Source organism: Callithrix jacchus, chromosome 10 (assembly GCF_049354715.1).
Source record: "Callithrix jacchus isolate 240 chromosome 10, calJac240_pri, whole genome shotgun sequence".
NCBI classification, from domain to species: domain Eukaryota; kingdom Metazoa; phylum Chordata; class Mammalia; order Primates; family Cebidae; genus Callithrix; species Callithrix jacchus.
Genome location: NC_133511.1, coordinates 22,992,569 through 23,005,283, shown reverse-complemented (window position 1 = coordinate 23,005,283; position 12,715 = coordinate 22,992,569). Strand labels below are relative to the sequence as shown.

At 45.3% G+C, this 12,715-nt stretch overlaps 1 protein-coding gene across 16 annotated transcripts in view; it reads right to left on the bottom strand.

The window, feature by feature from the left end:
- GRAMD1B (GRAM domain containing 1B) overlaps positions 1-12,038 on the bottom strand; it is a 260,660-nt gene extending 248,622 nt beyond the window's left edge. For 14 of the 16 annotated variants that reach the window (XM_078339731.1, XM_078339735.1, XM_078339732.1 and 11 more), the window contains exon 1: positions 11,666-12,038. Coding sequence is in view for 5 of the 16 variants with exons in the window: in XM_054241657.2 (XP_054097632.1) it covers positions 11,666-11,691 (26 nt within the window). In the remaining 11 variants the exon portion in view is untranslated. The remainder of the gene's footprint in view (positions 1-11,665) is intronic. The other 2 variants (XM_054241658.2, XM_054241664.2) reach the window with 1 other exon arrangement.
- Positions 12,039-12,715: the final 677 nt, after the last annotated feature.

The window sequence follows — 12,715 nt, the reverse complement described above, 5'->3', positions numbered from 1 at the left end:
TTGAGCCTGGGAAGCAGAGTCTACAGTGAGCCGAGATTGCACCACTGTGCTCCAGCCTGGACGACAGAGCAAGACTGACTCAAAACAAAAACAATATCAAAAAAAGAGGTATCTTCTTTTTTTTTTTTTTTTTTTTTTTTTTTTTGAGGTGGAGTCTTGCTCCGCCACCCAGGCTAGAATGCAGTGGCATGATCTCAGCTCACTGCAACCTCCATCTCCCGGGTTCAAGTGATTCTCCTACCTCAGCCTTCCTAGTATCTGGGACTACAGGCATGCGGCACCACGCCCAGCTAATTTTTGTATTTTTAGTAGAGACAGTGTTTCACCATGTTGGCCAGGCTGGTCTTCAACTCCCGACATCAAGTGATCCGCCTGCCTCAGCCTCCCAAAGCGGTGCTAGAATTACAGGCATGAGCCGCTGCACCTGGCCAAGAAGTTAATCTCTTGAGGTGACTTCTAGGGATCCTTCACATCTGCACTTCTGAAAGTATGACTCATCTTTGCTATTTTCCCACTTTCTCCAAGAAAGGGGCATTCCTTCTTTCCCCTTATAGGTTTTTTGTTTTCTTTTTTCTTGTTTTGAGACAGGGTCTCACTCTGTTGCTCAGGCTGGAGTGCCCAGACTGGAGAGCAGTGTCAGGAACTCGGCTTGTTGCAATCTCAGCCTCCTGGCTCAAGCGATCATCCCACCTCAGCCTCCGGAGTAGCTGGGACGACAGATGCGCACCAGGCACACCCGGCTAATTTTTGAATTTTTAGTAGAGATGTATTTTTTGTAGTTTTGTATTTTTAGTAATTTTTGTATTTTTGGTTTCACCATGTTGCCCAGGCTGGTCATGAAATCCTGGCCTCAAGCAATCCACCCCCCTCCGCCAACCAAACTGCTGGGATGACAGGCATTATTAGCCCACGCCTGGCCACACTTTATAGGGTTTTAATGAAAATTAAATAAATAGATAAATGTAAAATACCTAGTGCCAATGCTTGGCAAACCATTAATATTGGTTCTTTTTCGTTCTTCTCTCTACAAATTTAATCCTTCAGTTTCCTTTATTGATTTGTTATTTTTTTGCTAGATTCAGTTACCTTCTGAATTCTCAAATTTCTCTTAGCTGTCTCTTCCTCTTTCTATATTTGTGACCTCTCCCTATCCAGATATTTCTTATTTACTGATAAACATATTCAAGTGATTCCTTTTTTTCTTTTTAGAGATGGGATCTCTCTCTGTCCCCACGCTGGAGTGCAGTGGTGCAATCATAGCTCACTGCAGCCTCAACCTCCTGGGCTCCAGTGATTCCCTCACTTCAGCTGCCCAAGTAGCTGAGATGGCAGGTGCATGCCACCATAACTAGCTAATTTTTTATTTTTATTTTTGTAGATATAGGGTCTCACTTTGTTGCCTAGGCTAGTCTTAAACTCCTGGCCTCAAGTGACCCTCCTGTCTTGGCTTCCCAAAGTGCTGGGATTACAGGTATGAGTCACTGCGCCCAGCCTGATTTCCCTCTTTTGAAAACTCGTTTTTCTTTCGTCTTTCCTTTGTAAGTTGTCATTCCATCTCCTTTTATTTCTTTCTAATATAAATTGTAAGGAGCTCAAACTATCAGCTGCCTTCAGGTCTTAAGCTCTATACAATGTTTCTATCTTGCTCCTATCCCATATTCTTCCCCTAAGACTTCATTGACACTATTTCTGCCAAGATTACTAATGAAACCGCAAATCTTCACTCCAATGGCCGCTTTCCAGTCCTCGTCCTGCTCAAATTTTTATTTTATTACCTTGCTTTTTTGTTTCTTTCTCCGTCTTCTTTTTTTTTTGGAGACAGAGTCTTTCTGTGTCACTCATGGGGGCTGGAGTGCAGTGGTGCCATCTTGGCTCACTGTAACCTCCACCTCCTGGGTTCAAGTGATTCTCATGCATCAGCCTCCCAAATAGCCTGGGATTACAGGAGTGCACCACAACACCCAGCTAATGTTTGTATCTTTTGTAGAGACGGGCTTTCACCATATTTGCCAGGTTGATCTCGAACTCCTGGCCTCAAGCAATCTGCCTGCCTTAGCCTCGCAAAGTGCTGGGATTACAGGTGTGAATCACTGTTGCAGCCTTACCTTATCTTTCAATCCTGCCTTTTCAGTACACTTCATCTCAAGTTATGGCCATTGACCTAGTTCAGATAACATCAAGCTAGAATTCTATACAGCCCAGGACTTCTCCTATTTCTTCCCCACAGCCTCTACCATCCACCTGCTACCAAATTTTGATGACTATTCTTTAAACTAACTCTCAGATCTGGATTGGAAAGATTTCCAATCTTTCTTGCCGGAGTCCAAACTTAAAGTCTCGCCTGGACCACTCAGCAGCCCCCTTCATGGCATCCGGACATAACTCTGGACTGTCCTTGTTTCTGTTCATCTTCCACACTGCTTCTAGAGTTATATTCCTAAAAAACTAATCTGTTCTTCTTACCCTCCTGCTAAAAAAAAATGGTGTTGCCTCAGTTAACTACAAGCTGCCTAACCGGACCTTCACAAGCAGTCTCCAACTCATCATGCTGGCCTCATTGCAGACACGTTAGAGTCTGACTAAATGGCTTTTCGCGAACACGTAAAGTACCTCGCAACTTCATGTTTTTCACATGCTATCCCATCTGCCTGAAATACAGTTTCACCCTTCTCCGTCTGGATCACGCCTACTCACCTTTTAGAACCCAGCTCAAATATAACCTCTTCTGAAAAAGCCTTCTCGGATTCAGCTGGGCTGTGCTGCTCACTGCTCTGGACTCGGTGTTCCTATGACACTTTGTTCTTACCTCTTCACAGTCATTAGCAAGATGTCTGACTCGTCTGCTTTGTTTATCTTCCTTACTAGACTGTGAGCTATATGAAGAAAGAATTATGTCTTATTCAACTCTGTATCCCCAAGACTTACCTTGTTTCTAGTTTTGTTTTGTTTTTGTTTTCGAGACAGGGTCTCACTATGCTCTGTTGGCTGTAGCACAGTGGTACAATCATAGCTCACTGCAACCTCAAACTCTTGGGCTCAAGTGATCCTCCCACCTCAGCCTCCCACGTAGCTAGGACTACAGGTACGTGCCACCATGCCTGGCTAAGTTCTTTATTTTTGTAGAGAAAGAGTCTCACTATGTTGCCCAGGCTGGTCTTGACCTCCTGGTCTCAAGCGATCCTCCCCCGTTAGCCTCCCAAAGTGCTGGGATTACAGGCATGAGCCACGGCACCTGGCCCTTTGTTTCTTATTTAACAAGTGTTTGTTGCAAGAATATAAAAGGATAATGTGGGGAAAAAAATGACAGAAATAAACAAGAACAGAATAAAATTGGAGTAAGAATACATTACACCCTGTCCACAATTGGTAGAGATAAGATACCCTAGTAGAAAAGAATATTTTAGAATACAAGAGCACTTTACCAGTGTTCTGAAAAACCTAGATTCCAATTCATCAACGCATTTCTTTCCACTGCCCACAGAGGAATAAAATCCATAAAAAGTACAAATGTCTGTGTTCTTCTTTCTCCTATTTTCATGCTTGTTTGTACTGCCTTTCATCTTCTCTCAAGATCAGTTTCCAAAACTTGATCACATTTCATCACTGATACCTAAGTTAAATCTGGCTGTTGCTAAGAGATACCAGGCTTCAGATAGAAAAGTCAAAACCCATTGCTAGCATTATACACTCAGGCCCATGGGGCATACAGTTTTCTTGAGGATTATACTTTGGGAGAAAGAAAAGGAATAGGTAAAATTATGTTTTAAACCTAATTTTCTAAGTCCTCTAGCCTCATCACAGTTGGGCCAACACTCTAAGAAAATAGCCCTACTGTTCCAGCTAACTTGTTCCTGCTTCTTGACAAGCCAAAATGTATCATTCAGCTTGGGTTGATCTAACTGCTAAATAAAGCCATCAGCACTGTCTTTTTTACCTGGGTTTGCACTTTCTCAGACAAATAGCAGGAAGCTCATGCAAGGAAAAGACAAGCCAGGGCCAGAAATTAGCATTTTCTATTGATTGCTGCCAACTGAGTTCAACTGGAGGGAATGGCCCCAGCCAAGATGAAGAAAGACTTCAAAAAGCCAATTCGTAGAGGCTTAAATCCTAAAAGACTTGCCTCTGCTCTCTTTTAGAAGTGGTAGTCTCCCTCAAATTCTGTTATAATTTCTTTGCCTTACAGAAATTTATTTAAACACTAGTTCAGCTGGAGCAGGCTATGGGGCAGGAGTCACCTTTAAAGATAATCTACAAAAAAAAGGAGAGAGATCATAGTTACAAGGAGCCGGTATAATGCCAATTTTGATTCAGCATTTTCTCTGATTTAGATGTCAAGAAAACTTGGCAGTGAGTAACATGTCAAAACCTAAAAGAAAGTTCGCGGGTCTCAAGAAAATTGATATAGGCTACTTCTCTGTTCTAAATTCCTTTAATTCAATTTGCATAGGTATCCATATTTTAGGGAATCCCCTTGTATATCAACTGCAATGAGGCACTTATAGACTCCTACCTGCAGAGGTGGAGAACTAACAACGGATGATAGGAAAAGTTATGAGGAAAAGATGGCATTGAAAGGTAAGGTAGGCCGGACACAGTAGCTCACGCTTGTAATCCCAGACTTTGGGAGGCTGAGGCTGGTAGATCATCTGAGGTCAAGAGTTCGAGACCAGCCTGACCAACATAGCAAAACCCTGTCTTCACTAAAAATACAAAATTATCTAGGTGTGGTGGTATGTGTTTGTAATTCCCACTACTGGGAAGACTGAGGCAGGAGACTCTCTTGAACCTAGGAGACAGGTTGCAGTGAGCCAAGATCATGCCACTGCACTCCAGCCTGGGCAGCAGAGTGAGACTCCATTTCAAAAGAAAGAAAGAAAGAAAGAGAGAGAGAGAGAGAGAGAGAGAGGAAGGAAGGAAGGAAGGAAGGAAGGAAGGAAGGAAGGAAGGAAGGAAGGAAGGAAGGAAGAAAGGAAGAAAGGAAGGAAGAAAACGTAGGGTAGAATCTACAAGGAAAGCATAATGTGGAAAATCCTATGTTTAAAAATAGAACATTGGTTTGCCACTTACTGTCAATGTGATTTGAGGCATCCTGTCTCTAGGCTTCAGTTTCTGCAACTATAATGTGGGTGATAATAATTCCTTATGCAAAAGATTTTTACGACAAATAAAACAACAGAAGAGCTCTGTAAGCATTAAGTCATGATACAAATGACATTTTAGTAGTAATAAAATAAGAATATGAGGAGTTCAAAGGTGCTTTTATTTATTGGCCATACTCATGAGAGGATTAACCACGCCATCCTCAATAGGAAAATAAAAACTTTTGGATAAAGCCTTCGTATAGGCCAGGTGTGGTGGCTCATGCCTGGGCTCCCAATGCCAGCACTTTGGGAGACCAAGGTGGGTGAATCTCCTGAGGTCAGAAGTTCGAGACCAGACTGACCAAGATGGAGAAACCCCGTCTCTACTGAAAATACAAAATTAGCCAGGCATGGTGGCAGGCACCTATAATCCCAGCTACTCGGGAGGCTGAGGCAGGAGAATCGCTTGAACCCAGGAGGCAGAGGTTGTGGTGAGCCGAGATGGAGCCATTGTACCCTAGCCTGAGCAACAAAAGCAAAACTCCATCTCAAAAAAAAAAAAAAAAAAAAAAAAAGACTTTGTATAAATTCTCTACTTCCAAACAAGTTGAGAAACTCATTTTGCAGATTTGTTTTTTAAAAGACTGGAGCCTGAAGAGATTCAGGGCCCAAGTACGGCAGTCTGGGGAAAATGTATGCCAAAGCAGCAATGGGGGCAGTCATGTTCAGCTTGTGGGACTGTGAAACAGTACTCAACCTGGATCACAGCTAAGCGGAGAGACTTGAGAGACGGAGACTTAGATCTGGCAAGCCATACTCTGAAACTGACAGTAGTAAAGGAAGTCCTGACCTGAGTTTATCTTATTCCCCTTCTTCCTCAATATGCATAAAAACATTCCTTGGCTTCAAGGCTATGCCAGATGAACTGCCTGAATCAGATAGGCAAGAACAAAGAATGGTGAGAGAAAATGCATGCTGATGCCTAATTAGAGAAGGAAAAGGAAAGTGGCTTCTGCCTTCCCCTTAACGGACTGTCAATCCTGCATTTCCTCAGGTCTTTGAGCACACACTCACATGGCTCATGCCGATGCTCTCAATCGCTCCCTGCGTCAGAGACGAAGATACCTCTTTATAGTCACTGCAGGGAACAGTCTCTGGCTAGTAAGCCTGTTTCATTTCAGAGGGAAAGATCAGCCACTACAAGGCCAGCAGGCAGGAAGAAGTGCTCCTTTCCGTCCAACGGTTCCACGCATCGCTCCCTTTGAATTCAGACTGACTCAACATCACTCTTTATTGCTATCTTTATTGTCTAGGTACTGAACTTGTGAAAACAGCATTTTAAAGGTTAATAGCTGGGGGATTATATAACCCTTCAGTATAGAAGGAAAAAGAGCCCCAAATACCCTGTTAAACACAAACACGTGCATGTCAGTGAGAAGCCTTCCGAACAGCCTCACGTTTTTACAGCTACCCAACCAACCATGTCCGATTAATTGGTCCCCTTAACATGCACTGTTGGTTTTTGTTTTTGTTTTCCTTCAAAAGAATGGCTATGTGCAAAGGGGCATGCATTTAATTGCTACTAAATCTTCTGGGACTTGAGGAAGTAAGTTCATGTCTAAACCAATAAAATATCTGCTTTGTGCTGTCACAAAGTACTCGATGTGCATCATTATGCTGGCTGCCTAAGCACTGTCCCATCAGCAAAGTACAGACTAGCTTCCCTAACCAGGCCAACAAAAAGAGTGACTGCCCAAATTCTAAGCAAGGCTTCCACTCAGGGCAAGTTCAGCCAAAGTGAGCCATTTTTAGCTGCCAATGAGATCTCCAAGGGGAAGTGAGCCATGAGGGCTCACAAAGTCTGGAATCAAACCCAGTGCCAAAAAAAAAAAAGAGTATGAGAGAGAGTGTGAGAGGGGAAATGCTAAGCTCCACCAGAATTCAGTTAACTGGGATTCTTCCTGCTAACAAGCCCAACCAAGCCAGAGAACAAGGTTCCTTTCTGACTTCTGCCCACCCTCGTCAAAGTCGTTCCTTACAGGCGGTTATCAAAGCCCAGGCTTCATGTCTGCCACTCTCTTAAGGATACCTTCTTATCTGATTAAATAGAATATTATGCTAAATATTCAGCCACCCCAGCACTGGCTGTGTGGGTGTGCTGGATAAAATCTTCATGAATGCCATCACGGGGTCATTTGTTTAATTTCTATTCTGCAAAATATAAAAATAGAACGAGCTGCCGTGAGGGGTTGAGGCTTGACAGCTTCAATGAGAAGCCTCCAAAGCACAAAAACCATGCTGTTCTGCTGGCTCGCTTGCATTCTCCCTCTGCCAGAAAGAAACGGGAAGAGAAAAAACCTGAAAGGAAGGTGCTGCTTTCACTTATCTTCTGCTCTTTTCCCCTCTCTGGCCTTTTCTTGCATTTGCTCACTGCATCTTCCTCTTGTTCCATCTGTTTCCTCTCCCTCCTCCTCCTTGGCTTGCTTCCTCTCTCCACCACCCCACCCTCCCCTCCCTCATCATTTCTGTGTGTCATTTCTCTTTCTCTCTTTCCCAGGGACTGGTTCTCCTCCCATGCTTCCGGCACCCTCACCGGGGCTGCCCTTGCCTTCCAGGGCAGCCTGAATCTCCAGGACCACTGGGTCTCACAAACTTTTCTAGGAATGCTCTCTTTCATCCCCACCTCTCCCCCTATCCCCTGTCCCTTCCCTAGTCCCAGACATGAAACATACCTAAAAAGATGGAATTTGAGAGATCAATTAGATTGGATGGCAGATGAGCTGCAAAGATGGCTTTTTTATACTTCCTCATCTAGATAAATATGTTTACTATCCATTGAGCTCAGCAACTCATGGGATGGGGGCGGGGGGGCAGGCAGGTAGTACATCACTGGTCTTGTGCTTTGTATAAATCAATTTTTATTTTTATCAAGCTTTAAAAAAGTAAATGCAAGTTGCACTCTCCAATTCCAATCCCTGAAGCCCATAGCCACCCCCAAATTAACCCTGTTGCAAGCTTGTCTCAGAAAGGAAAAACTTCTCTTTTACCAGAGGCTCCAGAGTTGCACCAAAAGCCCATGAGTGTGCTGAGAGGAGGAGAAAGATACTTCTTCCTGCTTCACGCCCATTAGGATCTCAAAAAGGTCTCACTATTTGACCTAGTTTCAAATCAAAGGATTCAGATTGTTTTAAGCCACAATGGCTCACACTCAGTTTTAGCTCATTCAATATGTCTGGAATATTCCTAGAATGGGTTCTTCATCTGTGATGCTCATGAAAACTGGAGATATCCCTTTCCCCTACTTTGGACTGCCAGCAACTTTCTGAAGACAACATTTTTGTTGGTTTAAGGAAAGCCTAAGAGAAAAGATGGTTAATAGACCACTATGTCACAGATTCATCAACGTCAACCCATTCTAGAAAAGTACTTAAATATCTTATAGATCTGTACTTGAGTCTGCTGCCAGTGGTCCGACATCTAATAAATTCTATTCTCACACCTACCAAATGAGGCTTTAATAAATCAAGGTGACCCTCATAAGACCATGTGCTTATTTACTATCCATTTGCTAAAATAACCTCTCTCTCTCTCTCTCTCTCTCTCTCTCTCTCTCTCTCTCTCTCAGTAACACTGCTTCCACCCCTCCTGCCTCTTCCTGGCAATGTCCATTCATTATGCAGATGTGCAATGCAGACCCACCAGTTATGAAGCAGAGCAGATACTAGAGTATACCTTAGAAGTCAGAGTCTGTATACACCAAAATAAAGGGTATATGGAACTCTTGCAGCTAAAAGATATGTGTAGTGTTTCTGCCTTGTAATTGGGGAACTGGATCAAATCAGGGAATGAAGGTTTTTATTACCATTTGAAGAATGACCATTCCTAGAGAGAAAAAGAAATGTGTTTCCTGATGCACCAATCCACAGGTGCAAACGGGTGAAGGAGAGGAAGAAAGAAAAAATCTTGATCAAGCTGAACGACCCATGAAAAGCAAAACAGGAAGAGTATCTTGCTGCAGACACCCCCGGAGAAAGTGACCTCTTCTGCACGGCAAGCAGAATGGGTGATAATTCCTAGCAGTATTGTAAACAGCAGCCCAAAGCCACAAACACTGAAAACTACATGCCACCTGTGCAAAAGCAGCAGACAGTGGGAACAGTGCAGTGGAAACACCTCTCGAGTGCAGCTGCAGACCTAGGGCTGTTGATTTCAGTGACAAGCATACATATTACAGATGTGTGTGTTGAGAGGGGTCACCAGTGAGCTAATCTGCAAGCACATCAAATGACTACTATGGTGGGAAAGCAAAGGCTGGAAGGTGATGACAGAGACAAATGCCATCTCCTTAGAAAGATGTGATTTCCGCTGGGCACGGTGGCTCACGCCTGTAATCCCAGCACTTTGGGAGGCCAACGCAGGAGGATCACGAGGTCCAGGAGTTTGAGACCAGCCTGGCCAACATGATGAAATCCTGTCTCTACTAAACATGCAAAAAAGTAGCCAGGAATGGTAACAAGTGCCTGTGATCCCAGCTATTAGAGAGGCTGAGGCAGGAGAATCACTTGGAACCAGAAGGCAGAGGTTATAGTGAGCCGAGATCGTGCCACTGCACTCCAGCCTGGGCAACAAGAGTGAAACTCTGTCTCAAAAAAAAAAAAAAGAAAAGAAAGATGTGATTTCCTTCCAGCCTATGATCATTGAACACAGCTGATCAGGCAACCAAATAGGGCACTCAATTTTTCTGACAATGTCAAATTGGCACCACAGTTTGGCTAGGTATTGATCAGTCGCTCAAATGGTTTCTTTCCAACACTATCATCAAAGCACAGTGCCAAATCTCCAAAACCAAACAGCTTTTGGTCATGGATGGAAAAAACTAGAACTGCCACATGCCCTTTTGAGGTCCTGGATCTCTTGAACACCAGTGACACCCAGTACAACTCTTTGTCCAAATTGCAAGGTGAGAATGAGTTCCCTGAGCAAGTTACAAATAAATGCACCAAAGAAAGGGGGCTTCAGGCAAACAGTGGAGACCTCGTTGTACACCATCAAAGGCAACTAAAGCTCTGAGATGCAGTGAAGGTGACATGGATAGGGACATTCAGTACAAGCAAGAAACATGATCTTCAAGTCAGGAACAAAGGTGGGAGCCATAGTTGCATAAAGTGAATAAGAGTTACATATCTACACTTTTCTGTCTAATCTCCTAAATATTATTAAATGAAAGAGAGAAGAGAGAGATAGGTGTGTGTTACACTAGGAATCATGAATGCCTCTCTTTGACTATGCCTGTTCCACAGTGAGTTTCTATATCAGATTAGGGATACAGTGGGACCTCTGGGTAGTGTGTAGAAATGTAGCTTTTTCAACCTGTTTCTACTATTCAGTTTCCTGAACTCAAAGAGAGAGCCCCAGCTGAGATCTATCCCTCTAAAAAGTTCCCAGGAGGAGGGCTCCTCGTCCATAAAACACTAAAACACTATTTGTATCTCAAAAAGGTGATGTGCCTGTGTAGGCACTGGCAAAGAAGACAGCTCAGCCCCCTGCACAAATTACTTTGTCCTCGCCCAGAGTAGTGGGAGTTTTACATCTGCTGCTGTCATGAAACATTTTATTATTTTTTACAAGCCTTTTTAAAAATTAGTATTTTCTAGGAGGAAAAGATATCTAGAGATTTTCCAAGCATGCGTGATATGTACAATCCTCTCACCCTACCCCCTCTTCAGTACTGGGCCTCGGGTGGAGTTGTCCCTCACAATTGCTCCAGGCCCACCAGAAACCAGAGCCTGGGTCCACGCAAGCAACTGCTTATTCAGGTGACCTTGGAGCCTGTGCATCCTGCTGAGGAACTTTTTGAAGAATGAAGTTTCTCCAGGCATGAGGTTGGCTGATGGGCGCAAACGAGTTGTTTGTGCTCTAAAAACTTCATTCTAATGACCACACCTTCTCATTCCTTCATCTACTCCAAAAGAGTAATTCTGTTTCTTCTGGGATGGAACCTCTCACTTCCACCCTCAGAAGAAATTAGAAGTAGAGCCTTTCCCTAGTCTCCCTAAGGAACCCCATGATATTCACTTTGTCTTTTTGCCACATCTTGGACTTCTACCATGCAAGCAGAATAGGTGTAGGGCAGATGGGGCGGCCAGGTAGGGAGGTGGCAGCACTGCCCAGAGCAAGGGAAGCCAGTGCTTCCAGTTCAACTTTTGCCAGCAAGGTAGAGAGAAGGAGAGGCAACCTCCACGCCCAGCCCTGTGCTCACCACCTGTTCTGTGCACATCTCCAGTACCGAATGGAGAAGGAAGCCGGCTCCGCCACCTCCAGAAATTCATGAAGGAGAGAGAAAGTGGTTTCCTGGGTACACCAGCTCTCAGGTGTGGGACACCTTAGCCAGACCACAATCCATGTTAATAGCTTTACCTTGCCCTCAGATAACTTTGATGTCTTGCTAAGAAAATTCGAAAGTAACAGCACCCCCACCCCCCACTCCAATGGTTCCACAGCCTCCAGTTTCACCCGGATCCTCACTGTCACCCGGCATCCAGGCGTGTTCCTCCTGGGGCTCAGAAAGGTCAGGAAGTTCTTACCTGGATCTGCTGGGAGAGGCACTCATATGTACACCCGCTCCCGGCGCGCGGCGGTCAGCGGCGTCCAGGTCACATCAGCTGCTGGCTACTGCTCACCACGTCTCCCCGCGAGCCTGGCTTTGCAAAGAGGAGAGCCAGTCCCATCTGGAGGAGAGGAGGAGGAGCGCCGAGCCTGAGGACACCCGAATCCGAGCGGCGAGGTCGGGCCGGAGCCCAGCTCCGCGCACTAGCGCTGCGCCGGGGCGCACTGCACCCTCGGAGCCCGGACAGCCGCCTGCGCCCAGGAGGGGCGGGGGCCGCTGGGGCGGGAGGAAGCGGAACTCCCCCGCTCTCCGTGGGCTCGGAGCTCCCACTGCCTCCGAGGCTAGGTGTCACCGCACCGCGTTCCCTCTTTCTCTATATATACTGATATTAGCCCCTCCCTGTGCATCCACGTTTCTTTAGTGTCGGCCCTGACTCTACCTCTGTGGTTTCCACTCCCGTCTCCCGCTCGCCGGTCTCGGTCCCTATCTCCCCGCTGTCATTCCCCCTCTCTCCTCTCTCCGTCGCCCTCCTCCCCTCACCCTCCCTCTCTGGGTGAAGCCTGCTCCCAGGATTCTCCCGGTATTGCCTCGCTCCAACATTTAGCACTGCAGTGTAACTCGGGGACACACAACCAGACAGTTTCTTTAAAACCAACCTTTAAAATCAGACCATCAAGTTTAGTGCGGAAACCCACGCCAGAAGCGCCGCTGCCTTGCAGCTAGGAGGAGACATTAGCCCAACTGGAAATCAGATTACCATGTTCCACGGGAAGAGATGGAAAGGGTCTAAGAAGACAAATGGCAGAGATTAGCAAGAGTGCACAGGTGACCCGCAGGATCTTCAGGATGAGGAAGCATCCCGACTGGTTGAAAGCGTGGCACTGCAAAACAAGACACCAAGGAGTCGTCAGGTTCAAAGCGCTCATTTTGCAGATGAGAAAACTGAAGCTCAGAGAGGTCCATTGGTTGCCCAGGATCACACAGTTAGCTAGGGAAGCAGAGACTTGAGTTACCCTATTACCAGGGC